Source organism: Nyctereutes procyonoides, unplaced genomic scaffold (genome assembly GCF_905146905.1).
Source record: "Nyctereutes procyonoides isolate TBG_1078 unplaced genomic scaffold, NYPRO_anot_genome, whole genome shotgun sequence".
NCBI lineage: Eukaryota > Metazoa > Chordata > Mammalia > Carnivora > Canidae > Nyctereutes > Nyctereutes procyonoides.
Window position 1 is genome coordinate 1,001,297 of NW_026575132.1, and position 27,750 is coordinate 1,029,046.

General features: G+C 46.4%; 1 protein-coding gene and 1 long non-coding RNA gene across 4 annotated transcripts; one reads left to right on the plus strand and one right to left on the minus strand.

Moving 5' to 3' along the window:
• On the plus strand, positions 1-23,558 carry INPP1 (inositol polyphosphate-1-phosphatase). Of its 3 annotated transcripts, XM_055345250.1 has the most exons (6): positions 1-135; positions 12,637-12,900; positions 15,243-15,303; positions 17,458-17,658; positions 19,640-19,814; positions 21,286-23,558. In XM_055345250.1, exons 2-6 carry the CDS (start codon positions 12,697-12,699, stop codon positions 21,845-21,847), a joined length of 1,203 nt encoding a protein of 400 aa, XP_055201225.1. In that variant the 5' UTR covers positions 1-135; positions 12,637-12,696; the 3' UTR covers positions 21,848-23,558. The 3 variants fall into 3 exon arrangements, with proteins under 3 accessions (XP_055201225.1, XP_055201226.1, XP_055201227.1); XM_055345251.1 differs by lacking the exon at positions 1-135 and having other exon boundaries at positions 10,600-12,900; XM_055345252.1 differs by lacking the exon at positions 1-135 and having other exon boundaries at positions 12,763-12,900; positions 17,442-17,658.
• LOC129522817 (uncharacterized) lies at positions 15,310-27,750 on the minus strand. The gene is made up of 3 exons (XR_008666995.1): positions 23,965-27,750; positions 20,870-20,968; positions 15,310-15,921 (listed from the first exon to the last, which is right to left on the minus strand). It is a non-coding gene; the product is annotated as an uncharacterized LOC129522817 (long non-coding RNA).

Consider the following 27,750-nt stretch of genomic DNA (forward strand, 5'->3'; position numbering starts at 1 on the left):
GCCTCCCCCCTCCCCTCCCGAGGCCTCGCCCCTCCCCGCGGCCTCCCCTCCCCCCCTCCCCGCGGCCTCCCCTCCCCTCGGCTCGGGGCCCCCGGGGCTGCGCAGGCTGCAGGTGCGCCGCGGCTGGCGGAGCAGGTGAGTGAGGGCGGGGAGCTCGAGGTCCGGGGCCCCCGCGCGGCGGGACGGACCCGACGGGAGCGGAGGGGGAGGGTCGGCGGGAGGCGGCCCAGCGCGCGGCTCGGCCCCGGGAGACGCTGCGGGACCTGCGGGCGGGCCGGGTGGCGCTCCGGGGCGGCGGGCACCCCTGCGGCCCGGGCGGGGGGGCCCTTCCTGCGAACCCTGACGTTGAGGCCCGACAGGTCAGTCAGGATCCACTCGCCACGCCTCCTGATGAAAATAAGCCTCTCAACTACTACAGTGACCTCATTCTTGACCTTAAAAATAGAGAACATAAAGAAAAAAATAAAGGCAATGGCAGAGTTCGTTTTTCAGTACATTTGTCTGGATTCTAATGTAGAGGCTACTTTACTTTTAAGCTTTTGTGGATTTTTATGCTACCCTTGAAGTTAGATCTTGGTCACAAAGAGGATTTTATGTAAGTTAACACTTTTTGCACAGAATAAGCTGCCATTTCTTTTCATGCTTTTGGACCACACCACCGTGTGGTTGGGAATTGCAGCCTGGGCTTGCTGTTGGATGTGCAACATCTCATTATAGACTTAAATGGTAACTATGATTGTGGTAGTCCTGTAAAAAATAATGTCTTCTTGGATAGAGAAGAACCGTGAAGCAAAAGTTATAACGCTATTCATTATACATGTATTTCTCCTTTTATTGCTGTCTCTGATAACAATTAGGAAATGTCTTGTTCTATTTCATCTTGTAGATAAATTGTGTAAAATATAATTATGTTACATAAAATGATTAATAAAAACAAGTTATCTTCTTCATTTATTAAAGGTAACGATGGTATATATGAGCTTTTCTGGATGTGTGTCCTTCACAAATGTCCTGGTTAAAATATTTTAAATCTTGTCATGAAGCTAAGAAAACTCTGTAGATTGACGTTTTTGTTTGGTTTAGAGTTTGGAAATCAAAGCAGAGTTGACAGCGTTTTCTTTCCCATCTCTTATGATTAGTGTAGTGTTTCCCAAATTTGCCTAATTTAAAAAATTACCTCAGGCAGTGAGTACACTGGGGAGCGAGCGACAAAAGTGGTTTTAAAAGATTCTGGGTTGCAAAAAAAAAAATTAAAAAAAAAAAAAAAGATTCTGGGTTGCAACTTGGGACTTCCTGAATCAGAATCTCTAAAGTCAGGAGATGATACATCGAATAGGTCAAAATGATAAAATTAAAAAAAAAAAAAAAAAGGCAAGGTTGGGAAACACCTGGTGGGAAACAACTTGCTGGAATGAATAGCTGACATAATCTCTCTCATCCCTGTACATAAAATGTTCTTAAATGGAAGCTATGATTTTACTAATATGATTATGTCACCCATTTAAGAAATCTAAAACTTTTATATCCTTTTGTAGTCAAGTCTCCTGGTGATTGACCTAACAAACATTTCTGCATGTTCAGTCTCTTTTTATGTGGAATGCAATGTTAATTCAAGTCCTCTAGTGTTATAGGAACATTTCATTAATGGGCTTTTAATGCCAATTCCTGTGACTCGTAAACCATAGCAAAATACTGGGCTATATCTTTCATGTAACAGATTTATTTTCTACCCCTTTTGTGTTCCTAACTAGAGAAAACAAGCGTGTAAATTTTAATAATTTATTTATAGCTTTTATTAAAATGACCTAACCCCATCCAAAAAAGAAAAAAAAAAGTTGGGCATAAAATTTGGTCAATTATATATAAAACGAACTAACAAAATAGAGTATTGAACATCTATAAAAGAATTTAAGATGAATTACTATGATGGGAAGTATGAGAGTTTCCTTTTCTTCTCTCTCCATTCCTTTTCTCTATTTCTCTTGTTTTGTTTTTTTGAGGGGTGGAGAGGGTTGTTTGCTGGCTTGTTTTTATTTTTAATCATCTAAATATTTAAAACCTCCTAACTTAATTATCCAAGTTTAAATTAATGTGAATATTTGCTAACCTTACCAATAGATCCTTAAACTTATCCTTTTCTTTACAGAATGATGATGGTAGGTTTCCTGCAATGCTAATGAGAGTTCTAGTTAATAGCAAAGGGGTTAAATTTAAATGACCAAAAGAAACTGGTCTTTTAATATTGCTTAAGGAGGACTTAATTTAGTTACAGGGATGTCATAATTTTTCATTATCAGTTGCTTTTTAAATAGGATCTAATCTTCCAAATTCTAGAAAACTTCTCAGGGTTTGTTTTTTTTTTTTTATTCCCTTGGGAATTTGCAAGAATTACATACAATCACATATAATCCCAGTTTGATCTGGGAATAAGACAGGTCTGTTTTAAAAATATGGCTGATGGTAAGCATCATTAATAGCAAAGGATGGGGGAGGTAGAAATAAAGAATCAGGTCAAGAAGATAACCAGCTTAGACAGTAGCAGGATTAGCAAGAATGCAAGAGAATTTAGTATATTTACATATTGTTCTAATGAACCATTTATGTCTTTATTAATTTGAGCTTTTCAAGTAAAAGGACTATATTCTTTCTTATATATATTATTTATTTATTTATTCATGAGAGACACACAGAGAGAGGCAGAGACACAGGCAGAGAGAGAAGCAGGCTTCCTGCGGGAGGCCCTATTAAGGAATCCATCCTAGGACCCCAGGATCACGACCTGAGCTGAAAAGCCAGGCGCCCAAAAGAACTGTATTTTATTTGTGTTCCTTTAAAGGCAAATGTTCATTCAATATTGGGTATTGATTTATTCAACATTAGTAAATATCTCTTAAAAATCAATTTTTGCCTCTACAAAGTGAAAGTAGAATGACAGATATGCTACTAAATCCAGTCAGCAAAAAAATGATACATAACATGATCTATGATGTTTGCTTTCCTACTATAACATTCAGAGAATATATTTTGGTCATGTTATTTATTATTACAGTAATAAAAGCCATCTTCTAATAAGGTCTGTAAAGAACTCTTTTGAATTGTCTAACAGTTATAACCTGAAGATTTGCATAATGAATAATCTCTTACAAATTAATTTTGGTGGAAGAAAATCTTTTTAAACATGTTTATCGGCAGCTCCGGTGACTTAGTGGTTTAGCACCGCCTTCAGCCCCGGGCGTGATCCTGGAGACCTGGGATCGAGTCCCAGTCGGGCTCCCTGCATGGAGCCTGCTTCTCCCTCTGCCTGTGTCTCTGCCTCTGTGTGTGTGTGTGTTTCTCATGAATAAATAAATTCTTTGTAAAAAAAAAGATTTAAACATGTTTATCTCCAATGGAATGAAAATCAAACAATTAACTAACAGAACTCCCCCTGTGCGTCATTAGGAGATAGAAAAAAAAAAGTGTATCCTGTTCTCAAGGAATTTATAGCCCATTAGAGAATAATGGTGCTCTATGGGCTGGCTTGGATGAGGGCTTAGGTCCTCCTCATAATGTTCATTAACCCCTCCATCCACACCCTGACCACTATATATGAACATATAATCTAAGTATTAAAAATCAATGTGATTCCTGGAAAAAAATCAACTTTTTTTTAAATTACTTATTCATGATAGTCATAGAGAGAGGAGAGAGAGGCAGAGACACAGGAGGAGGGAGAAGCAGGCTCCGTGCACTGGGAGCCCGATGTGGGATTCGATCCCGGGACTCCAGGATCGTGCCCTGGGCCAAAGGCAGGCGCCAATCCACTGAGCCACCCAGGGATCCCCCAAAAAATCGACTTTAAGACAAATAGCCTAGTGCCCTTTCAACCTAATTTTCATGCCCCTCTCCCAGTCTCATTTTTTCCAGTCAATCAACAAGTATTTATTATGTCCTCGTTAGGTAGATGATAAATATCAACAGGTTTTAAGTGTGCATTTTTCAGATCTATAATTTCAATTTTTACTCTCTAAAAATTGTAAATATATATATATATATATAAACAAAATTTACTATTACTGTTATAACTATTTTCAAGTGTATAATTCACTGGTGTTAAGTACATTCCCACTGCTATGGAACCATCACCACTATCATTTCCAGAACCCTCTCCCTATCCCAAATTGGTAGTCTGGACCCATTAAACAATAACTCCCTATTCTCTCCCTCCAGCCTCAGTAAGCACCATTCTACTTTCTGTCTCTACAAATTTGACCTTTTTGGGTACCTCACATAAGTGGAATCATACAATACTTGTTCTTTTGAGTCGGCTCAGTTCACTTAGCATAATGTTTCCAAAGTTCATCCATGTCGTAGAATGTACCAGAATTTCATTCCTTTTTAAGGCTGGATAGTATTCGGCAACTTCTTTTATTTGGAAAACAGATACAAAAAAAAAAGGGGGGGGGAGTTTTGAACTGGAACAGACCATAGACATCATCTCCTTCAAGCTCTGTGTCCCTCCAAGGGAAACAAGACCCGGACAGCTTAAGTCATGAGGCCAAGGTCTCACACCTGTTTGGTTCAAGGCAAAGCCTAGCCTAGGAACTAGCTCTCCTGCGGCCTAACCCGAAGCCCTACTACCCACCCACAAAGCCCGCGCAGACAAAAAAAGGCAAATGTTAAGTGAGCTGGTGCGAAAGTAAGTGTTGCAGGTGTTCAGAAAGACAGAGAAGATGATTGCAAAATGTTACTTGTGAAGGAAAACATCAAAAGGGACTTGAAGATTAGTAAGACTAGATTCTGATGAACAATTATCACAACTATAATCTGCTACGGGAAGAGTCTACAAGCCATACATCCTGTGTCTTTTCTTTCTGCCTTGAATTATACATTACATTCGTATTCTTTAAAAAAAATTGTATTCTTTCCTATAGCTAAGACGGTTATACTGAATCTGCTTCTGTTTTTCATCTTCTATGGAATTTGTGACACCACGGTTGTTCTAAACACATCCTTGAGTGCATAAAAGTTGAAACATATGAAAACTATCCTCAGCAGCCATCCCCACCCTCTCCCCTCGCACTCGGGCCCAGGCCTGGGGGAGGCCGCCTCGCCCCAGCACCCTGGCTCCCGGCCTGGGTGGGCAGGAGGCCCGGGGGCACCCGCTGAGGCGATCTCTGGGGGAGCCCAGCTGTGCTTTGCGCGTCCCAAACTGAAGCAACGCGCATCGGGGCCCAGCAGCCGAGGCACAGCTCGCATGGATCAGAACCCAGGCCGGGCTGTTCATGTAGGTAGTTTTCATATGTTTCAACTACATGTTGCCCCCACGGAGGGCACACCCCTGCCTGTCTCTCTCTCTGTCTCTCTCTGTCTCTGTATCTCTGTTTCTGTGTGTGTGTCTCTCTGTCTCTCTCTGTCTCTCTGTGTCTCTCCACACACACACTTTTAAAACTGCTCCTCGTTGAACTAGAAACAGAGCAGCACGCAGGTCCCAGGCGCACTGCTGGGAGGGGTCTACAGAGGCCCTGTGGCGGCTGCACCCAGACCCAGGGCTACCGGCCCGCCGGGTCCCCGCCGACAGCCCCTCCTCTCCTGCAGGCCGGGCCTCCGCTGTGACTTCTGACATCCCAAGTCAGCATCGCCTGTTCTCAGACTTCAAGTAAATTGCCCGCTACATGGGTCTGTGGCTGACGTCTTTCCCTCAACAGCCTGTTTCTGTGACATGTGGCCACATTGTCGCCTACAGCAATTCGTCCATTCTCACTGCTGCATAGTAGGGTCTTTTTTTTTTTTTAAGATTTATCTATTTATTCATGAGACACACACACACACACACACACACACACACAGGGACCCAGGCCTAGGGAGAAGCAGGCTCCATGAGGGAGCCCAACGCGGGCCTCGATCCCAGGACCCCGGGTCACGCCCTGGGCAGAAGGAGACGCTCAGCCGCTGAGCCCCCGGGGGTCCCCATCCTGCACCTCTTAATGGATTCTGAGAAATGTTTGACAATCAAATACCTGAAAGCTGAACAAGGCTCATCCACTGGAAAGATAACTTAGTTCCAAGTGAGTTAAAAGGCAGTATTTAAACAGCCACCAGTGCTTCTGACATAGTCCCCCGCCTAGGTGATCAGGTGGGCAGGTGAAAGAGCCAGGTGGCACCCGTGAGGCTACTGTTAGCAGGTTGCACGTTAGCCCTGGCTGGTGCTCCAGCTGGGCCGGCTGAGCCCCCAGCAGAGTCCATGTGGGCCCAGGCCTGTCCCTGCACTCCTGCTGGGCGGCCACCTGTCCTCAGGCCAGTACCATGGAGGGGGAGCGAAGTCACGACTGCTCTGTGACTGCGGTGTGTGCCACATGAAGCCACGGCCGGCCCCTGGCTGGCCCACTAGAGACCCTCGGGCATTGGCGCCACCTTGAGAGGCCACCGGCCGCCTCCCCGTAGGACACCCAGGCGACCCGTGAAGCCTGGCCTCCTTCCCCGTGGCCGGGACCGTCGGACTCGGCCGCCACACGGCAGCTCCAAATTGTCCATCATCAGAGGATGAAAACCTGGGTTCAGCACGTGGGTGGGGGTGGAGGGAGTCCTCGAACGGCGCAAAGCTGCAGACGCCGTGGATTACCCACAGGAGGAAACGATGTCGACGGAAATGCTTTGACCTTCTTGCTCATTCAGGCGGGCAGTCCTGTCCGTCGAGGGCCCTCATTGTGTGGCCGCTGTGGCCGCGACCGCGAAGCAGGCCGGCTCGTGGCACCGCCAGGCTCGGCACAGAGCAGCTGCGCCCGGCCTGGGATCCCCATGGACCCCGAGGCCCCCCAACCCGGCCAGGCCGTCCCCCGGGAGCCAGGTCTTCAGTAAGACCCAGGCAGTCAGACCGGCCTGCAAAGGAAGCTTGTTGTGGGTCGTTCTTTTCCCGAAATCTCTCATTTGATCGTCACTAGTTCCTGGCAACTTGCGTATTATATTCCTGTTACAGAGGAGGGAGGCTCAGAAGGGGTAAGTAAATCACCTGGCGCCACACAGCTGTCCATGGCGAGGAGGCCACGTGTGTCCCCAAGGCCTGGGTCTTTCCTATTATACTACGCGTCACGTCCGAAATATGTGGATATTATTCAAATGTGATTTTTAAAACACTGGTGGTTTGCTGAAATTATCAGAATGTTTAGGGATTAAATGGAGTTTGGTCTGTGTAGAGACGTTTGGGCTTCCAGGAACAGTCTTAAGAGCATTTTTTTTCTTTTTTTCCCACTTCGATTTATTCACCATTTCTCCAACTGGAGATGAAAAACACCACGAAAATCTAAAGAGACTGTTTCTGACGTTGCGATGCACGTCTGTTAATGCACCTTTGGTTTGAGATGGTGACGAATGTAACCTCTTTAAACCCGTTCTGATGAAATATGCCTTGAAATGTGCTGTCCCCGAGTAAGGCTGATGAGCGCTAATCCCAGGTTCACTGCATCATTAATGACTTGGCTATTTTTTTTTTAAAGATTTATTTATTTATTTATTTATTTATTTATTTATTTATTTATTTATTTATTTATTTATTTATGATAGACACAGAGAGAGAGAGAGAGAGGCAGAAACACAGGCAGAGGGAGAAGCAGGCTCCATGCCAGGAGCCTGACGCGGGACTCGATCCCAAGACTCCAGGATCGCGCCCTGGGCTGAAGGCAGGTGCTAAACTGCTGAGCCACCCAGGGATCCCCAATGACTTGGCTATTAAAGTGAATGGCCAAAAACAAAAACAAAAACAAAAAATAAATAAATAAATAAACTGAATGGCCCCTAATAGGGAGATTGACCCACAGAACTAAATTTATTGGCCATATGAATGGGGAAGAGACCGCTACTCCATTTTTACTGTTTGGCCAGAAAACAAAAGACAAAGTAATAGACTTTGTTGATATCTGCTAAGATTACCAAGGTCTTTCTTTCAGGAGGGGTGTCAGGGGTAAGCTCCAGTCCCCCCACATCTGTGTATTAAGGCCCTAACCCCCAGTGCCCCGTACTGTGATTGTATTTGGAGACTGGGCCTTCAAGGAGGTGATTAGGGTTAACAAGGCCATATAGGTGAGCCCTAATCCAATCTGACTTGGTGTCTTCATAAAAAGAGGGAGAGACACCAGGGATGCTCTGCACAGAGGAAAAGCTGGGTGAGGACTTGGCAAGGAGGTGGCATCTGCGTGTCGAGGGGAGAGGCTTCAGGAGAAACCATGCCTGTGGACACCTCACTCTTGGAACTTCAGAACTGTGAGAAAAATAAACTGCTGCTGTTGAACCCCCCAGGCGGTGGTATTTTGTCTCAGCAGCCACAGCAAAGTAATCCAAGAGGATTTAGATGCGAGGCCTGAGCTAGGCCCTTCCCCGATGCCAAAGCCGCCAGTTAAGAAGGACTAAGAAGGATGTGATGGGTGGGATTTTACTCTCCAGCAAAGATGATTTACATGGAGGACCAGCTGGGAAAAAGGACTTTCTAGGAGGAGAAAGGAAGTCAAATGCCAGGTGGTGATTTTATTTTATTTTATTTTATTTTATATTTTATTTTATTTTATTATTTTATTTTATTTTCACATGGTGATTTTAATAGTCAAACTAGTGACTACTATCAGCTAGGTGTGTTTCTCTACTTTTTTTGCCCTATAACGCACCTATTTTTTTTTAAAGATTTTATTTATTTATTCATAGAGACACAGAAAGAGAGAGAGAGTGGCAGAAACACGGGCAGAGGGAGAAACAGGCTCCACATGGGGAGCCTGACATGGGTCTCGATCCCAGGTCCTCAGGATCACACCCCGGGCTGCAGGCGGCGCTAAACCACTGCACTACCGGGGCTGCCCTATAATGCACCTTTTAATAAAATGCTTATGATGATTTACCCAATAATTACTCCTCCCCTGAGTTAGCAGCTAAGATTTTATGAAAGAATTTTATTGGCTAGAGTGCTGGCTTACAGTGAGGACTTCTTCTGGTTTCTGGGGACTTGAATCTTGTCCCGGCCGCTTCCTAGCTGTGTGATTTGGGGCTGCTTAACCTCCCATGCCTCCGCTTCTTCATCTGGAAGGTAGAGATCGTAGTACCTTCCTCATAAAGTTGTGCAAAAGTTAAACGAATAATACACATAAAGTGCTTAGAAGGATCCCTGGCATACGGCAAGCACTGAGTACAGGTCAGCAACTTGGGCCTGTCTCTGCACGTGGACGACTGTCAGAACCAGGGCACCTACACGGTGCCCCACCTACACGTGGTCCGCCACCACGGGCCAGCTCCTGCAGACCGGCCACGCACGGTGCCAAAGAAGAATCGGGGCCTGGAGAACGGTAGCTGTTCCACCACGGTGCTTAGCGCCATCTGGGAGACTGACAGGACAGATCCCGGGCCCTGCCCCGCAGAGTCTGACTCAGCCAAGGTGGGATGCAGCCCAGGAGTCTTTATGTGATCCAGGTGGCTCCCGGGTCAACTATGAAGAAATACTAATCAAAAATAAGGGATCCCTGGGTGGCGCAGCGGTTTGGCGCCTGCCTTTGGCCCAGGGCGCGATCCTGGAGACCCAGGATCGAATCCCACGTCGGGATCCCGGTGCATGGAGCCTGCTTCTCCCTCTGCCTGTGTCTCTGCGCCTCTCTCTCTCTCTCTCTCTCTGTGACTATCATAAGTAAATAAAAATTTAAAAAAGTAACTAATCAAAAATAATTTCTTCTATATTCAAAGCTATTACATTTATGGTAAATGTCCTAACTTCCTAATCACAAGTCTATATAATACATTTCACTTAAAGTATTTGAAATGGGGCAGCCCCAGTGGCATAGCGGTTTAGCGGCACCTGCAGCCCAGGGCCTGATCCTGAAGACCCAGGATCGAGTCCCACATCAGGCTCCCTTCATGGGGCCTGCTTCTCCTTCTGCCTATGTCTCCGCCTCTCTCTCTCTCTGTCTCTCATGAATAAATAAGTAAAATCTTAAAAAAAAAAATAAAGTATTTGAAATGTTTCAGTAAAACTAACTTAGGTCAAAAAATGAATATGTAAATTTGCTTTTTAAAAAATCATGTAAGTGTGGGGCACCTGGGTGGCTCAGTCAGTTAAGCACCCAAGTCTTGATTTTTGGCTCAGGTCATGATCTCAGGACCATGAGATTGAGCCCCATGTTGGGCTCCGTGGTCCGCATAGAGTCTGCTTGAGTCTCTCTGTCTCTCTCTCTAAAATAAATCTTTTTTAAAAAAATCATCTGAAAGATAATTTTTACAAGTGTTAGAGTCATTGACAAATCTGAAGAAACTTGCCATTGAACATAGACCTCACGTTCTCCACAGGCAAGTTGAGTACTTTGAGTTGAGTCGTTCCGGGTGAGGATGACTTGACCTGCACACCCCTCAGGGTTGTGGACTTCATGAACTGAGGGGAGCACAGATGGAGGGAGGTAGTTTCTGGAGAAGCCGGGAGAATGGGGGTTCCACTTGTACGGAGGAAATGGTCCATTCGGCCAGAAAGTAGCAGCCTACTTGCGCAGGTCAATCAGAACGTTTTGCATGTAGATCATGAGAGCTGTGAGAGATTTGATTTGGTTTTTTTTTTTTGTTTTTGTTTTTTTTTTTTTTTTTTTTTTTTTTTTTTTTTAGGGAGCTAGGACCCTGAAGAAAGGCAAATAGTGCTGGGCTCTCGAGGATGGCTGGAGAGAGCTTCGTCCCAAGCTGAACCTGGGCATTCAGCCTGGAGCCTGACGAAATATGCTAGTGTTTCCCGGGGTCAGAATAGTGATTAAGGTCGGACTCCAGGATAACTTTGGAACTGAAAAGCCTGATAATTGGGTTATGATGAATTCCTAAAATCTGTACACCTGTTACCCTCAGGACTGAAGTTTGTAGCTGATACTTCTTTCCTACTGGTCAAGTAGCTGTGCCCAGGTTGTGGGAGAATATGGTCCTTATTGAGGAAATACAGGTCAAGCTCAAAGGGGAGAGATCGAGACCTCTGGGGCAGCGACGCAGAAACCCCTCGGCACTAAGCTGGTGAGCGTCCTGTGTGAGGGAAGGGCTGGTGCTGTTTCCTGGGGTTTGCAGTCTGCGTGAGTAGCTCGCCTCAGTGTTCTGAGGGCATCGCAGGCAAAGTTTCCTGGTCCTGCAACAGGGCAGTGGTGTGGTATTTCTTTAAAACAAAACCAAAACTGCTTTTAACAAAGTTGAGGAAAATAGAGAATACTGATATTCTTTATCCAGAAAGCTCTCAAACTAGACCCTTTAAAATCTTCCTGCTAAAAAAAAAAAAAAAATCTTCATGCTGCTTTTCAGGATACTATTGGTTCACTGATTATTTTCTCTTCCCTTATAATAGAATCACTTAGAACATTTACTAAGAAATCAAATTTGTCTAAGTTACTGAATTTATACTCCTGGGGCATGTGTACCCCAACATGTTTATGTGTACATCTTATGTATATTATCTATAATTTATACCATATACGTGTCATTATTTCTTTTTGGTATTGTAAATATTAATCCTTCTTTTGCAGAACTATTTTAACCCAACCCAACTCTTTCTGTTTGTTTTTTTGTTTTTTGGTTTTTTTGAAGACATATTAAGGCAAAATGGAATTACTGGTTAAAGGTAGTGACATCTCTAGGGATCTCAATACATTTTTCTCAGACGCCTTCTGGAATCCCACTTGTCTGCGTGCCTAAGAGCAGAGTATCCATACCTGTCTCACCATTCTTGCAAGAATGAATGCTAACTTACAACAGCTTGGTCTACCTAATAGTAAAGGAAGATGTCTCATTTTTATTCACTTTCCTTTTACTGGTGTTGAAGGTGGATATGGTTTCTCATGGTGTTTGACCCATAATCTTAAGAAAATAGCTTTTTGGGGGAGCAAACCTAAGACAAAGCAACTATGACCATTCCCAGTTAACCCCGTGACACTGATAGCTTTGTTGCATTGGTCCTCGGTCTTGTAGACTCTGTTAAGGAACTTTTGTTTTCTTTTTTTAAGAAGGTGAGTGTTGATTATGGTCATAGAGAGGGCCGAGCGTGTGTGTAGGACTGACTCAGGGCCCTGCCGCTTAGTCTTGTGTAAGCCTGAAGAAGTTACCTCCTCCCTCCAGGCTTCAAGGTCCCTTGACCATAAGACGAGGCTGACAGCCCTCCCGGTAATTCTCACGATGACACCATGTACCAGGCTTGGTGAGGCTTCCGGGGAAAGGTAGCTACAGTACTTGTGAAAGCTGCCCCCAAACTGATAGGATAAATCCTCCTCCACTGCTCTCCTGTTCCCCAATATGGTGAAAGAAAGCGCTACTTCCAGGGCCACTGAGCCTGAGCCACCACTCCAAGGTCACGACAAGACTTAGGCTTTCCTTCCAACCCTGCGGTTTTGTATCTGCCTGCCTGTCGCTCTAGGGATTAATAATGTAGATGTTCAAAGCTTTCTTTCACTGAGCATTCAATTTTTTGCATAATGGATTTTTGAGACTCCAGTATTTTTTGGAAGAATTTAAAAAATAAGTTTCAGATTTTAGATGCCATGTGGTCTTCCACGCCGGGATGTGCGTGGGCCACACCAGCCTGGCTGACCCCGCCGACCCCGGCGGGTGATGTAGTAGGCCGCACACCCCATCGTCGGCCCTGAACTGCTTTCTCTCCCACGTTCCTGGGCTTCCCAGCTGCCGGCCCAGGCCAGGCCCCATTCCGCCAGCGGCTGAGCTGCAGAGCCAGGTTCCGAAATGTCAGCCGTCCTGCGGGAGCTGCTCCGCGTCTCGGAGAAGGCTGCCAACATCGCCCGGGCCTGCAGGCAGCAGGAGGCCCTCTTCCAGCTCCTGATAGAAGAAAAGAAAGACGGAGAAAAGAACAAGAAGTTTGCTGTTGATTTCAAGACGCTGGCTGATGTCCTCGTACAGGAAGTCATAAAACAGAACATGGAGAACAAGGTAGGGAGGGTCACAGCCAAGGTAATCACAAAATCCTCACCCTGTGGTTTTTCCCAATACATAGCCTGCCTTTTTCTTTTCCTTCCCTACCTCAGAACACTAGCACCCAGGACTCTAATATAAACAACTTGGGATTTCCCCTCCTGTTTTGACTATAAAATGACTAAAATGTTCATTGCAGAAAAAAATTAAAAAATAGAAAAGCATATAAGGCAAAAAAGAAATCACAGTTCTGACAGCTAAAGAGAAATATTTGGATATGGAGCTTTTTATTTATTAATGAGTTTCTTTTTAATAAATAATACACATTCTCTGGAAAATAAGCAAAAATAAGAATCCTTAATCCTACCATTAGAGAGAACCACAGCTATGGTTTACTAAATATTGTCAGAACATTTTCCTTCAAAAAAAAAAAAAAAGAACATTTTCGCTTCGATGTGTATTTGTGTGCCTGGCACATAGAATTTATCTCAGTAGCAATGAGAACATACTATTTTATTGACTTTTTTTTTTTTTTTGATTCGACATATCCTGTCCTGCCTTTTGATATAATCTTTTATCAAATGGTTATCTAATCAGTTACGGGCTTGTACAGGCCTGAAGCCTGAAAATCCCCTTTTATTCTCATAGAAAATCATTGCTTATAACTAACAATGATCATGATTCTAGCTATCTGAAGCTGGCTGGGAAAAGAAACTATTCATAAGTAGTAATAATAAATAATAACACTAGCAGACACTTATAAGTCCTTACTGTGTGTCAGGCACTTCTAATGGCTCTAAATATACTAATTTATTTAACTATCATAATAATTTTATGAGATAAGAACTATTATTCCAACGGATCAGAAAAAAGAAGCACAGACAGGGTAAGTAATTTGCCCAAGATTACACAGCAAGTGAGTGGCAGGGCTGGCTTTTGAGCACTGGTTGACTGGCTCCAGAGTTTGCATTCTTTGCAATACTATGTTTGCTTTTGCATGATAATCTAATAATCAAACATTTTTTTAAGATTTGGGAGGATAGAACTTTATGACAGCACTACAAAATTTAGAATAGTTTCTATTGAAATTCTCAAAATATTTGGAATCATTTAAAGCATATTCTTGACCATAGGCAGGAAGAGAGAGTAAATGACCCCTTGAGATCTCTACAAACTCTACTTTTTCATGCCCTGTAATATCTGGCTCCAATAAATTATTTTCTTTTTTTTTTTTCTGATCAAGTAGTTGGGTACAAGGGATGGTTGAGCAATTATATGGATTAGAAACATATCAACATTAACTTTCATTAGCTAATATTTGCCCCAGAGCATTGTAACAGGCACTTGTTCATTCATAAAATATATGTCAGGACTTATGAACAAAGGAATGACATTCACTTTTTGCTAGATGCCTTTGTTTCATGACCCTTACATCCTGTAACCTCAGAAACGGGTCTTTAAGCAGTTGGGAGACCAAGCTGCAGCCGTGCATGAGTGGGCTCATTGGCAGCCCCTGTCGACTTGCGCTGTTCTTTAAAAGAGGAAAAACAAAACAAGATGTGGTGGGCACTATTAAAATTATTGGCCATCTGCAAATGACTGAATTCAAATATTTGAAGCATTTCCTTGCTTTTGCAGCCTGAGAACATCACGCAGATCATAATTCAGCACATAGTTTGAGAAAAATTCTCTTTACTACAGAAAGGATCAGAAGCAAAATGTATCTGAATGCTTCCTGGTCCTACAGAGAGAGAAAAGATTCTTACTTAGCTCCATGGGTTGTTTTTTTTTTTTTTTTTTTTTCATTCTATGGTGATGTATTATCCTTCAAGAAAATAGTTCCTTTTTTTTTTTTTTTCTCTCCTTGCCTGAAGTCCAAGGATACCTCCAACAGGTGCAGCAAACGCCTGAAGATGAAAGCAAACTCTCGTGTTATCCTCTAGTCCTAATTAGTAATGGTCTTGGGTACTTGGGCAGCACTGTTAACTCCATAAGCTAGCACGGTGCTGTTGATGAGCAACGGGTAAAATGTCTCCTTTGCAAATATTCTAGTTCTATGGCCCTTAAATGGAAGGACGAAGTTTCTAAAGTACTGCAGACTCCTACCATGATTTGGACTTCCTGGGGGGGCAGAGGAGCAGGAAAATATTAGAAAGTGAAGTACTGAATCAAGCTGACTTCACTTTTTCTACTTGGATTGATTTCTGGAATGATGAATTTCAGATCTAGTGCTATGTAATTTGAAGTACAAAATAAAAATATGTTAAGAATTAAACATGTACGTGGGATTGGGAGGGTTCTGTTTTTGTTTTGTCTTTGTTTTGTTTTTTGATTTCTTTGTCATACTCTGAATCATTCAGTTTCCAGGTTTGGGAAAAAAAATTTTGGGAGAAGAATCAAATGAGTTTACTAACGAATTGGGTAAGTATATGAATTTTACTGTATTTTTATGACTTAATCATCATATGGTATTCTAATTTTCAACAACATCATGGAATAAATGAGGGTTTGGGAGCCTTTCATGTAAATAACATTTGAATGTTAAGCTTCATTCAGTACCTGAGAATATCACGCCATTTAAGTTGGAGAATTAACTTGGAATTATTAGTATCTTGGAATTATTTAGCAAGTCTATGCGTATTATTTTAGATATAAATCTATAGCATTTAAAATAATATTTGATGACCTTTGGGGAAGTTGCATGGCCCTTTGAGAATCTAGCAGAAGTTACAGATGTTCTCAGAAAGATGCACATTACACAGCGGTATGGACAATTTTAGGTCCAAGTTTTAAACCCATTCATGAGCCTCCTGGGAAGCCCAGAGGCCTTGCCTGAGAATCTAGAGTGGCCCTATCTATCTATGAAATACTGTGTGCTCTTGAGCAAAGAAAACTTGTTCACCTCATCAGTTCTCTGGTCTCAGAATCTCTGTAAAAGGAGTTGGATTAAATAAAAGTTTCTTTTTAGTACCAAATTTTAAGTCTTCTTTAATTAGTTTCCTGCAGGCCAGATGCTCCATTGATGTACCTCCATGTTCCCTGATGGTAGAGAGAAAAAAAATCAAAATCTCTGATCCTTTACAGAGACACAAATTATTTTTAGTTTGGGTGTTTTGTTTGTTTAATGGTAGAAGATTAAAATAGTGAACTTTATCATTGATCATGTGGCCAATAGTCAAACATCCAGAGGCACAGTTACAAAGGAAAAACTAAGTTCTGGATTAACGCTGGAAGAGTGTCACCTGCGTGGGCTACGTACTAAGATGGGGTCAGTTCTGGGATGCTCAGAGAAATCTCCTGTAAACTTCGTAAGGTTAAAAACCACCTAATAAGTGATTAATATGAAATCCTGTGTTTGGCTACGTCAAAAATAGTTACTTTAACATTTCATTTACCTGGAGCTTTAGGGGCCACAAGAGCTGCCACTTACCTTTCCTGAGACCTGAGGAGGAGGAGGAACTTAGCGGGCCTGGGCCAGAGAAATGTGGAGCCTGGGATGGGGAGGTGAGCGCAGGCAGGAGCAGAAGTAGTTTGGTGGGAATTCACTGGAGAATCGTAAGCACAGGAGTAACGAGCCGGGTTTGCTCCTCGATGATCCCAGGACACCTCCCGAGCCCAGCGCAGGAGCTGGGGTGAGGGCCGTGTGGGGTGTTGTTGGGCCCCAACTCCATGGTCTAGTTTGAGTGTCGCTTCACTAAGTACAGCCAAGTGGGTCTTGCTGACCCAGAGTCATCCCCGTTCGGGGTCCTACTGTGCTTCCCAGGCCATAAGGGACACACGCAGCACCCAGGCCTCCGAAACTTGGCTGTGGGCAGGAGCCTGCGTCCCAAGTGTCCGACCCATGGGTGCTGCGGTCCCGCAGTGGCCTGGGGCCCAGGGGCACCTGTCGAGTCACCTGTGGCCCGGAATGCCGTGTCTTGTCCTGCTGGCCCTTGGGTCGCTGTCCGTCGGCCTCTGTCCTCCCGTGGGCCACGTGTCCAGGGCTACAGGGGAGCGTGTGCCGGGGCACTGTGGCCACGTCTGGAGCAGGGGCTCTGCTCGCATCTGCTCCCGGCCGCCTCCCTGAGGGGAGCCTTTGCCCAAGTGTCCTGTCACCACAGTTTGCCCCGTGGGAGCGTTCTGGCTGCTGCTGGCCTACCTCCTGGGCACAAGCGTCCTCACCTTCTGTGTGCTGCTCACAGCTCTGTGATCCTCCGTCCAAACTGTAACAGGCTGACCGAGTTATATTAAAAGGCAAAAGATAAAAATAAATACTATCAAGGACTCAGGGTCCAGGGGCCCCCAAGCCCCCGTAAGCTGTGCACAAAATTGTGCACGTGTGCCCACGTGGATGGTTTTTGGGAAGATGTTTCTTTGATACTTGGAATCCATCCCTCAAGTCACAGGAGGTAGATGAGTGACTCCTGGGCCGCTGTGGCCTCGTGAAGCCACCCAGTGCTTAGCAACCACAGTATGGACACGCTGCCCTCCCCTAATCTAAGGGGCGGCTCTTGCTCCTCCTCACCCTTCTGCTGCTGTTTCCTCCCCTGAAACTCTTGAGATGTAATAATGGCTTTTAGTTTGTCTTTATTCTAGGGGAAAAGATTATCTTGAGGCTGTGTCCGACGGAGGAAGAGACAGTAGAGCTTCTTAGCAAGGTCCTTAATGGGAACAAGCTGGCGTCTGAAGCACTAGCCAAGGTCGTTCATCAGGATGTCACCCTTACAGACCCAACTCTTGATTCGGTAGAGATCAACATTCCTCAGGACATTTTGGGAATCTGGGTGGATCCCATTGGTAAGTACAGGGGAGTGTTTGCTTTGATTTGTTCTTTTTAGAAATCCCTCTGTGGGGTGGGTACGCTTGGGAAAATAACAGTCGAGAGTGAAGTTGAATTCTCCTAGACGTCTTTAACATCTCAAGGCCCTAAGATGAGCGGTGAAGAGTGGAGGTGTATGTGTGACGGTGTGTTGTGGATTTGTGTGTCAACAGCTCTATAACGTGTGTTGGTGTGTATCTGTTGGTGGGTGTGTACACACGTACATCTATATCAAACTGAATCAAGTCTTCTTTGAAAGATTGCAAGGGCCAAACTGGTAAACAGGACGGAGTCATGAAGTGATAGGAGCGCGATTAGTGTGACGAAGGGAGCACACATGCCATTTAAGGAACACTCCGCTCCAGCGGATTGTTGCCACATGGAAGCACAGTCCAGATCTTCCAGTTTTTAAAGAGAAAATAAAATCCAGGTTTTTATGTGATACCGCCCCGATTTTGAAGCAGTGACCACTAATTCAATTAAGAGCCAAACCTCCGTCCGGGCCTACAAGGGGATCAGTACCGATCGTGACTCCCTGGCAGCTTGCGGCCTCGTACAGCTTCCTACTCTCTTGTCCGCGGGGCTGTAGCGCCGCAGCCTCTGGCCCCACATTTCTGGTCTATTCGGCGAGGCTGTCAGTGCAAGGCCCTGGGTACCGGCTTGCGTCTCTCCTTTGCTTCATGCCCACTTGCCGCGCAGGCTGTGCCAGCCCAGGTGGGGCCACCTCGGCAGATGCCCCTCGGCCCCGCCAGCTTCCGTCTTGCACGCGAGCCGGTATGACGTCATAAAAATGCCTCTAATAACCAGGGAATTATAGGACATTCATTCAGTGGATTACATCTGCAGACTAAGCATCTTTCCCAAAATCTTTTGTAACTCGATGGCAGATTAGCATTAGTTGAGGATTCTGAGGGAGAGGGCTCTCCCATTTCTTGGCTCTATCCTAAATGGATTCTGCAAGCCAGCTCTGTGGGTCCTGTGCGCCCACCCCCCGTAACAGGGTGCCGACCCACTAGATGCTGGCCGGCAGCTGCTGCCTGTATGTCTCTCGGGGAAACCTAGCACCTCGGCTTCTTTTTCACCGGAGCACCATCAATTTCTTCTTTTTTTGTGCCACATTTTGTGTCTCTTTCCTTCCTTGGCTTGGGAGACCAAAAAAAGAAAAGTGATTCCACCCCTGAGAGACTTCTGGAAGATTTTCCCATCCATCCGTCCATATTATACTTGTCTTCTGAGTAAGAGGAGCTCTAAAGAATCCCACCAGTTATCCTGAGTCATTAGCTTTTCAATGCTTTTGACATGTGATGGATATTTGAGTGCTTATCACATGCCACGTGCCATGCTAGGGGCCACAGGAACTATAAACGCATCCTCTCCCTTCAAGAGTTCCCGTAGGGTTGGGGAAAATGGAACACAGGCATCTTAAAAATGGAAGTACAAGAGATCCAAAAACAATTCAATGCAAGTGACACCCAGAGGTAAACCTTGATTGCTCCTGCAGTCTGTTCAGGCCGCTAAACGAAATACCATGGAGAGGGTAGCTCAGAAACAACAGAAACTTATTTTCAAGGTTCTGAAGGCTGCAAAGTCCAAGATCAAGGTGCTGGCATGGTAAGATGGAGGCTCGCTCCCGGCTTCAGAGCTGGCACCGCGTCCTTACATGGCACAAGGGACTAGGGCTGTCTCGGGATCCCCTTTTATAAGGCACCAATTGCATTAATGAGGGTTGCACCCTTATGACTTACTAATACCATCCCCCTTTTGGGGGTTAGAATTTGGGGAGGACACATGAGAACCACAGCAGCTGCCACATTAGTAAAAGACAAATTATACAGGACAGAGTGTATAGCTGTACCCGTCATTATTTTATTATTTTATTTTTTTCATTATTTTATTTTGTCTTTACCTTTCAAATAATTATTGCCTGAGTCCAACCAAATATGCTTCATTTTTTTTCAGATTCCACTTATCAGTATATAAAAGGTTCTACTGATATTAAATCCAACGAAGGAATCTTCCCCAGCGGGCTTCAGTGTGTCACCATTTTAATTGGTGTCTATGACCTACACACAGGGGTACCCCTAATGGGAGTCATCAACCAACCTTTCGTATCACAAGACCTAAACACCCTCAGGTAAAAAGATGAACATTTCTGGCATATTGTGGTTTGGGGGAACTTACAACCTCAGTTTTGCTTATTGTTGAGATTATCACTTGACATCACCACAACTTGATACACTGAGGAGTTCCTACTAAAGTCTGCAGGTGTGAATTAAAATTCTATTTTCAGTCTTAGATTAAAGATAATTTTAGTGAGGGCTAGGTGCATGCTGCCAGTAACTCGTAACGGGAAGTCTATCTTGGAGACGTAGTCGTCTTGCATTTGAAATACAGCGATCCCGTTCCTGTCCCCTGTCATTCAAAACCAGATTGATAGAACGGTGGTAACGCTGTCTTTTACTACCTTTGGAATGAGGTAGATGCTATCACTATTGTGGCCAAGTCACGCATTTATGTAATTTTAGAAGAAATTCAAAACAAATATGAAAATTTTCCAATGAAAAGATGAGTAGGTTTGGCAAAGATTAGACGGTGACTGTGGGGTGCTCCCCCTCCTGCCCGGGCGTGGACCGCACAGTCGGCATGGAGGTGGCAAGGCTGCCCATCGCCTCTGCTCCGTGGCCCACACTTTGGTTGACTCCGGGGCAAGGTAGGGTCCAAGTGGAAGCCAGCAGCTATTTTCTGGTGGTTTCAGTTTCGAAATAGGCCCTATTTTTCCATGTGAATGACTACACCTTCTTGAACTTTGAGTTGCTTCAGGCAACTAAGATTTGTTCTTTAGGGAACATAAACTGCACCTGTGCAATTTTGCCCTTTTTTCTCTACCCTGCCTTCTTGCAAACTGAAAGTGTATCCCCTGTTATCTTTAAAGAATTATTAAGAAATTAAGAATTGGGACTCGCTGCAGACATAATTATGGCCTAGAAATGATTGGCAGGGTAGTCACTGGGGAGCGGGGCTTCTGGAGCTGATGTGCGGATTCTACCACTGAGTGACACGCTCTCGGTTGTGGTCTCTAGGGCCCAACCCCCGCCTCTGTAAGTAGAGGAATCTGCAACCCGACCTAACAGAATAGTTAAACATTGAGAAAAAAGGGGCCCCTGGGTGGCCCAGTGGTTGAGCGTCTACCTTCGGCCCAGGGCATGACCCCGGGGTCCTGGGATCAGGCTCCCTGCAGGGAGTGCTTGCTTCTCCTTCTGCCCCTTTCTCCCTCTCTCATTGATAAATCTAAAAAAAAAAAAAAAAAAGAAAAAAAAAAGTGAGCAGTAAGCACTCCACAAATCCCGCGTCCCCGTTTCTGGGTGTTTAAGCCAAAGTGGAGCTCGGAAGAGGAAGGTGCTGAGGAAGACCCCAGTGAGGCTGCTAAGGGACCTGCAGGTGGAGGGGAGTGGTTTGTGTTCCTGTCTTGTGACCAGCGAGGTGGTGCGTGTCCTGGCAGCCGGCCCGGGTGCAGGTGCAGTTGAAGGTACAGGTGCAGGCGCAGGCCCTGGGCCCGTCGGGAGCCGTGGGGACACGCGTGCACTCTGTCCTGCTCTGTCTCGCAGGTGGCGAGGACGCTGCTACTGGGGCCTTTCCTACCTGGGAACCAACGTTCACTCCCTGCAGCGCGCCGGGCCCGTGGGGAGCAGCGGGGAGCCCCGGGCGGCGGGAGGCGCGGGCCCTGAGGCGGGGCAGCCGCGCGGGCTCTCAGCCGTCATCAGCACCAGTGAGGCGGCCACCGTGAAGGCCGCCGTGGGCCGCGTGTGCGGGGAGCGCGTGTTCCCTGCAGCCGGCGCGGGCTACAAGGGCCTGTGCGTGGTGCAGGGCCTGGCCGACGTCTACATCTTCTCGGAGGACACCACCTTCAAGTGGGACTGCTGCGCGGCGCACGCCATCCTGCGGGCCATGGGCGGCGGCGTGGCGGACCTGCAGGGCTGCCTGCGGGCCGGGCTGGGCGCAGGCCTGGAGCCGCCGCAGCTGCGCTACCACGCAGCTAACCGGGGCGCTGCGGGCGCCGAGCGCTGGGCCAACAAGGGCGGGCTGCTGGCCTACCGCTCCAGGGAGCGGCTGGACGCCTTCCTCGGCCTGCTCATCCCCAGCCTCGCGGCCGTGGGCACCCCCACCTAATGGGCCGCGACCCCCTGGGACCTAACGGGCCGCGACCCCCTGGGACCTAACGGGCCGCGACCCCCCCTGGGACCTAACGGGCTGCGACCCCCCTGGGACCTAATGGGCCGTGACCCCGCCTGGGACCTAACGGGGCACGACACCCTGGGACCTAACGGGCTGCAACCCCGCAGGGACCTAACGGACCACGACCCCCTGGAACCTAACGGGCACGACCCCCGCACCTAACGGGCCGCGACCCCCACACCTAATGGGCCGCAATTACCCTGGGACCTAACAGGCCGCAACCCCCCTGGGACCTAACGGGCACGACCCCCCCACCTAACAGGTGTGACCCCCGCACCTAATGGGCCGCAACCTCCTTGGGACCTAGCAGGCCGCGACCCTCCCCCTCCCGGGACTTAACGGGCCACGACCCACCCCCGGGACCAAATGGGCCGCAACCCCTGCACCTAATGGGCCACAACCCGCCTGGGACCTAACGGGCTGCGACCCCCGCACCTAACGGGCCGCAACCCACACCCCCCGGGACTTAACAGGCCGTGACCCCCACACCTAACGGGCTGCAACCCCCACCCCTGGGACTTAACGGGCTGCGACCCCCCCTGGGACCTAACGGGCCGCGATGCGCCCCCCGGGACTTAACGGGCCGCAACCCCCCTGGGACCTAATGGGCCATGAACCCCCTGGGACCTAACAGGCCACGACCCACCCCCGGGACTTAATGGGCCGCGACCCCCCTGGGACCTAATGGGCCATGGCCCCCCTGGGACCTAACGGGCCACGACCCCCGCACCTAACGGGCCACAACCTCCACACCTAACAGGCTGCTCCCCTCCCCGCACCTAGTGGGCCACGCCCCCCACCCCAAGGCGACACCCACGGGCTGCTACACCCTGGCCGGCTTGGCACTCGGCCCGTGGCCCGCAGCCCCGGCTGCTCACACCGAGGCCTCCACGGAGACCTTGGGCCAGCTACTCAGAGACCTCCGTGAGCCATCGAGCCAACACAGCCCTGCTCAGTGATGCCCCTCCAAGGACGCAGCCCTGCTCGGTGGCGGCCTTCCAAGGACCTGTCCCTGCTCCGCGGTGCCCCTTCAAGAGCCCAGCCCTGCCCCGCGGCCTCAGGTGGCCCGTACCCCTGCCGGGGTGCCGCGGCCAGTGTCCTCTGTGGGGCCGTGGGTCTCTCTGTTGTCTTCAGCAGCCCCAGTGAGGCCTGGGCTTTGCCGGGAGGGGTCCAAACCTCAGCCCTGGGGTCGCTCTGCCCGGCCCTCTGGGGGCAAGGGGCACTTCAGCAGCGTCTCCCAGGGGGCTGTAAGGACAGTCGAACCAACTACGCTTAAAACCACCACTGTGCTTGGTGATTGGCTGCTGGCGCCCGAGCTCCATATTCTTACCACTTACGTTGTCTTAAAGGTGGATTTAAAGAAAACTGAATTCATTCTTCACACATCACATTAAAAACAAAAGCCCAGAAACGGGTCCTGCTCTCTGATATGTGCCAGAACGGAGAGAACTAGAATATGGTTTAAGAGGGAGGCCAGGGGGCTCAGTGGTGGAGCGTCTGCCTTGGGCTCAGGGCGTGATCCCGGGGCCCTGGGTCGAGTCCCCATTGGGGTCCCCGCAGGGAGCCTGCTTCTCCCTCTGCCTGGGTCTCTGCCTCTCTCTGTTTCTCATGAATAAATAAATAAAATCTTTAAAAATAAAAAGAATATGGTTTAAGAAAAAGCATTGTCCACATGAACATTTTCAGAGCATGTAAATTATCAATAAAATGCAGTGAAAACAGTCCTCTTCAATGTGATCCAAACAAGCAGTTTATCAATGTATGAGAGAAGAAAAGCTAAGATAGGAAGTCATGTCCATTCTGGTAACATCTGCCATACACACTCCTCGCCAGCCTGCAGGAAAGCTGAGGCACTTCCTTAAGCATGTGTCTGAGGACAGGCCTGCACTTTGTCTTGCACAAACTACACCCATGGGAGAATGACCTTACTGATTTCTTTAGAAGAAAAAAACTTAAAAATACTTGCAAAGCAATCTGAGGACATATTCTGAATTTTAAACCTTTCCCTCTATTTTTTAACGATTGTCTCACACTATTTTTTTAAGACTCACCTTTATGAGGACACCTGGCTGGCTTGGTCGGTGGGGGATGTGACTCTTGATCTTTGGGTTGTAAGTTTGAGCCCCACGCCAGGTCTAGAGATGATTTGAAAAAAATAAAGTCTTCAAAAAAGAAAAGACTCCTCTTTAGGAACCCTTTCCAAAGCCTTTAATTCTTTGTTTTCAAAATCATATTCCATCATTTTATGTGTAACTAATCTATTTCAAGTATGCTCAGAATATATAGTTTTGGAAAGGAGTCCACAAGACTTGGCAAACATACAACTCCCCTGACAGGGATGGGACAGAGGGGGTGGAGGTAGTGATAGAGGGGATGTGCCAGAGTAGCCCGTTGGCCATGAGGGTCGGTGTCTGATGAATGAGCCAGCATATTTTACAGGAGACGGGGGAGAGCTCAATCTGCCAGCCCTGGATGGAGGGTGGTAAAAAGCTTCCGCTGCACAGCGGTGAGAGCAATCTCTGGGAAGCCAAGTTGCTTTTCCTCCACTATAGCATCGTTTCAATAGTGGGGCTGGACTGAGAGAGCTCCCAGCAGCTGGAATCTGAGGGAACCTGGCCACCTCTCTCTACGGTGAAAGCTAAGCCCTTTCAACTGGGTTTGGGGATCAGTACTGGAGATTCAGTGCTGTGTAGATGCGTCTGCCTCGAGCCAAGTATCTCAGCGAGCACAGAGTTCCATGCCAGGCTGGCCTACCAACCTCAGCCCTTCCAATGAGCCCAGCTATGCCCGTGGAGCCTTTGGTGTGTTAGGACAGCTTGCTGCAGGGGCAAGCTCATCATGCAGTTAGACTGATATACCAAGTCCTAGAGCAGAGAAGTAGGCAAAATAATGACAAGCCAGAGAGAGGTAATGTATTATTAACCTTGGGATCCAAGAAGAGTTCCATTACAGTGAGAAATTGGTAGCTTTGATGTTATTTCTCCCCCAGGATAAATATTTCTATCAATTTATCATACTAATCTATCACAAGCAAGGTCCTACATGTGAGAAGTTGTTTTTCAAAAATAAATTCTAATAGATTATAATTTCATTATCCAGATTATTTTGAGAATCATACTCTATAGGTAATCTAGGCTTACAATTCCCAAATGATATCTGCTAGCCTCGGGTGGCTATTGAGCCTGTGAAATGTGTCTATTCTGAATTGAGATGTGTTATCCATGGAAATACATATCTGGTTTTATGAAAAAAAGGTAAAATATTCACAATTTGTAATAGACCTCTCTATAATACAATTTTTTAAAAAAGATTTTATTTATTCACAAGAAACACAGGCAGAGGGAGAAGCAGGCTTCTTGCGGGGAGCCCGATGTGGGACTCGATCCCGGACCCTGGGGTCACAACCTGAGCTGAAGGCAGACTTTCAACCGCTGAGGCGCCCAGGCATCCCTATAATACAATTTTTCCAATGGGACAATACTTTTAAATTTGAGAACAAAATACCTTAACTTGCAACTTAGGGAATATTATAACAAAATGATAGTTCAGTAAGGCATTTACGTCACTATTAAAAGCAATTAGTAAATATTTAATAATGATGGTTTTATTTTCAAGGTCCTATCTGTAAGTTACTCATTTACATTTTATTGTTTTATTTCTCACATCTATATTGTAACTACTGATTTATCCCTTCTTTCATGCAATCATATGCTACTGTATCTTCAATAACTGATTTGAATTCCATTAAAAATAACATGTCTAGGGCAGCCCTGGTGGCTCAGCGGTTTAGCGCCACCTTCAGCCCAGGGCCTGATCTGGACACCTGGGATTGAGTCCCACTTTGGGCTCCCTGCATGGAGCCTGCTTCTCCCTCTGCCTGTGTCTCTGCCTCTCTCTGTCTCTGTGTCTCTCATGAATAAATAAATAAATAAAATAATAAGTAAGTAAATAAATAAATAAATAAATAAATAAATAAATAAATAAAACATCTCTAGGGGAAAATTCTTGTCCACCACTGGGTTTCAACAGGCCAAAGTGAACCACAAATAAAACATGACATACCTTGCTACCAAAGAAAGAGTGACCATTGGTACAAGGGGAAGAACGTGGGTTTTAGAGTAAGTGGACCTGGTTCACTGCTACTTACAATGTGATCTTAGATTGGATACTAAGCCACGTAACCTCTTTGATTCCCAGTTTCTTCATCTGGTAAAATGATTTATGCCGTCTCTCAGGAATATTCTAAGAAGCAAATGCAAGAATTATGTACATCTCTAACATGTAGATAGATGCTCAGTAACACATAGCTACGAATCCTTTTATTATTCACATACAATGCAGTCAACCTAACAATTATCAGGAAAGAAAAACATAAAAGTCACAAAATAAATTGAAAGAGAGACCTCACTTTTGTTTTTTTGGGTTTTTTTTGTCAGCAATTCAGTTTGTTACTGGAAACAGACTAATGTGCCAGGTCACTTGGATGGAGGGTGGTACGGAGACAGCCCCCCGCCCAGCGCTAAGGGCAGTCTCTGGGGAGCTTGCTCCTTTGCCGTAGTATAATGACACAATGTCGTGTTAGCAGGTAACATGCCGATCGTTACACTCCGAGTGCGTGTTACACATTTACTTGTATCTTTTAACAATTTTTTTTATTTTATTATTTTTATTTACTTATGATAGTCACAGAGAGAGAGAGAGAGAGAGGCGCAGAGACACAGGCAGACTTGTATCTTTTATTCAGAATAACGAGCAAGGGGATCCCCGGGTGGCTCAGCGGTTTAGCTCCTGCCTTTGGTCCAGGGCGCGATCCTGGAGTCCCAGGATCGAGTCCTGCGTCGGGCTCCCTGCATGGAGCCTGCTTCTCCCTCCGCCTGTGTCTCTGCCTCTCTCTCTCTCTATGTCTATCATGAATAAATAAATAAAACCTTAAAACAAAATAATGAGCAAGTGTGTGTATCCCTAGATGGCACGGTGTGACACTGTCTTTTCCTAAGTAGATATTTTGCTTACATTAAAAAGTTAAATTCATTAATTATTTTTCAAGATATTCTTTTAAAAACACTTTCTACAATTCCTTTCACCTGTTACTCTCTACAAGCCAATTGCTGGCTCCTATCATCACCCCAACTCAGCCCAACTGCTCTTAAGGATTGGCTCCCACACCGAGTAGAGTCCTAAAGATCACTGCCATTTTTTAATTTATGTATTTGAGGGAGACAGAGACAGAGCATGAGCAGCATAGGGGCAGAGGGAGACGCAGGCTCCCCACTGAGCGGGGAGTCCAACACGGGGCTCGATCCCAGGACCCTGGAGTCAGGACCCGAGCGGAAGGCAGACGCTCAACCGACTGAGCCGCCAACGTGCCCCAGGTCACTGGCTTTTAATGCACTTTATATGTGGCCAGTTTTCTGCCCTGGCTTCTGACCCCTTAGTTTTAGGTTCCCTGCATGAAATTTTGAAGTGCCAGCAGATGTGTGCTCTGTACAGGGCTTCCCGCTATAATGATGAGAGTATAAATACACAGACCTGTGCACCCACATGTAAAATCTGTAAGACGGCCCTCTGTCTGAAGACGTCGAGCCCCTGCACGCCTGCAGCAGTACTTCAGGTCACTTAGTATTAGCTTTAACTGTGAGTAGCAAAATGTCAAAATAACAATGGCTTAAATAAGATAAAGGGGGCAGCCCGGGTGGCTCAGCGGTTTAGCGCCGCCTTCCGCCCAGGCCGTGACCCCGGGGTCCCGGGATCGAGTCCCACATCGGGCTCCCTGCATGGAGCCTGCTTCTTCCTCTGCCCCTTTCTCTCTCTCTCTCTCTCTCTCTGAGTAAATAAAT

Bases quoted from the DNA above. Each gene is read 5' to 3' on its own strand.
- INPP1 (XM_055345250.1), top strand. From the start codon at position 12,697: ATGTCAGCCGTCCTGCGGGAGCTGCTCCGCGTCTCGGAGAAGGCTGCC. The intron at 15,304-17,457 runs GTAAGTATATGA...TCTTTATTCTAG, and splicing joins TGAGTTTACTAACGAATTGG to GGGAAAAGATTATCTTGAGG. The intron at 19,815-21,285 runs GTAAAAAGATGA...TCTGTCTCGCAG, and splicing joins CAAGACCTAAACACCCTCAG to GTGGCGAGGACGCTGCTACT.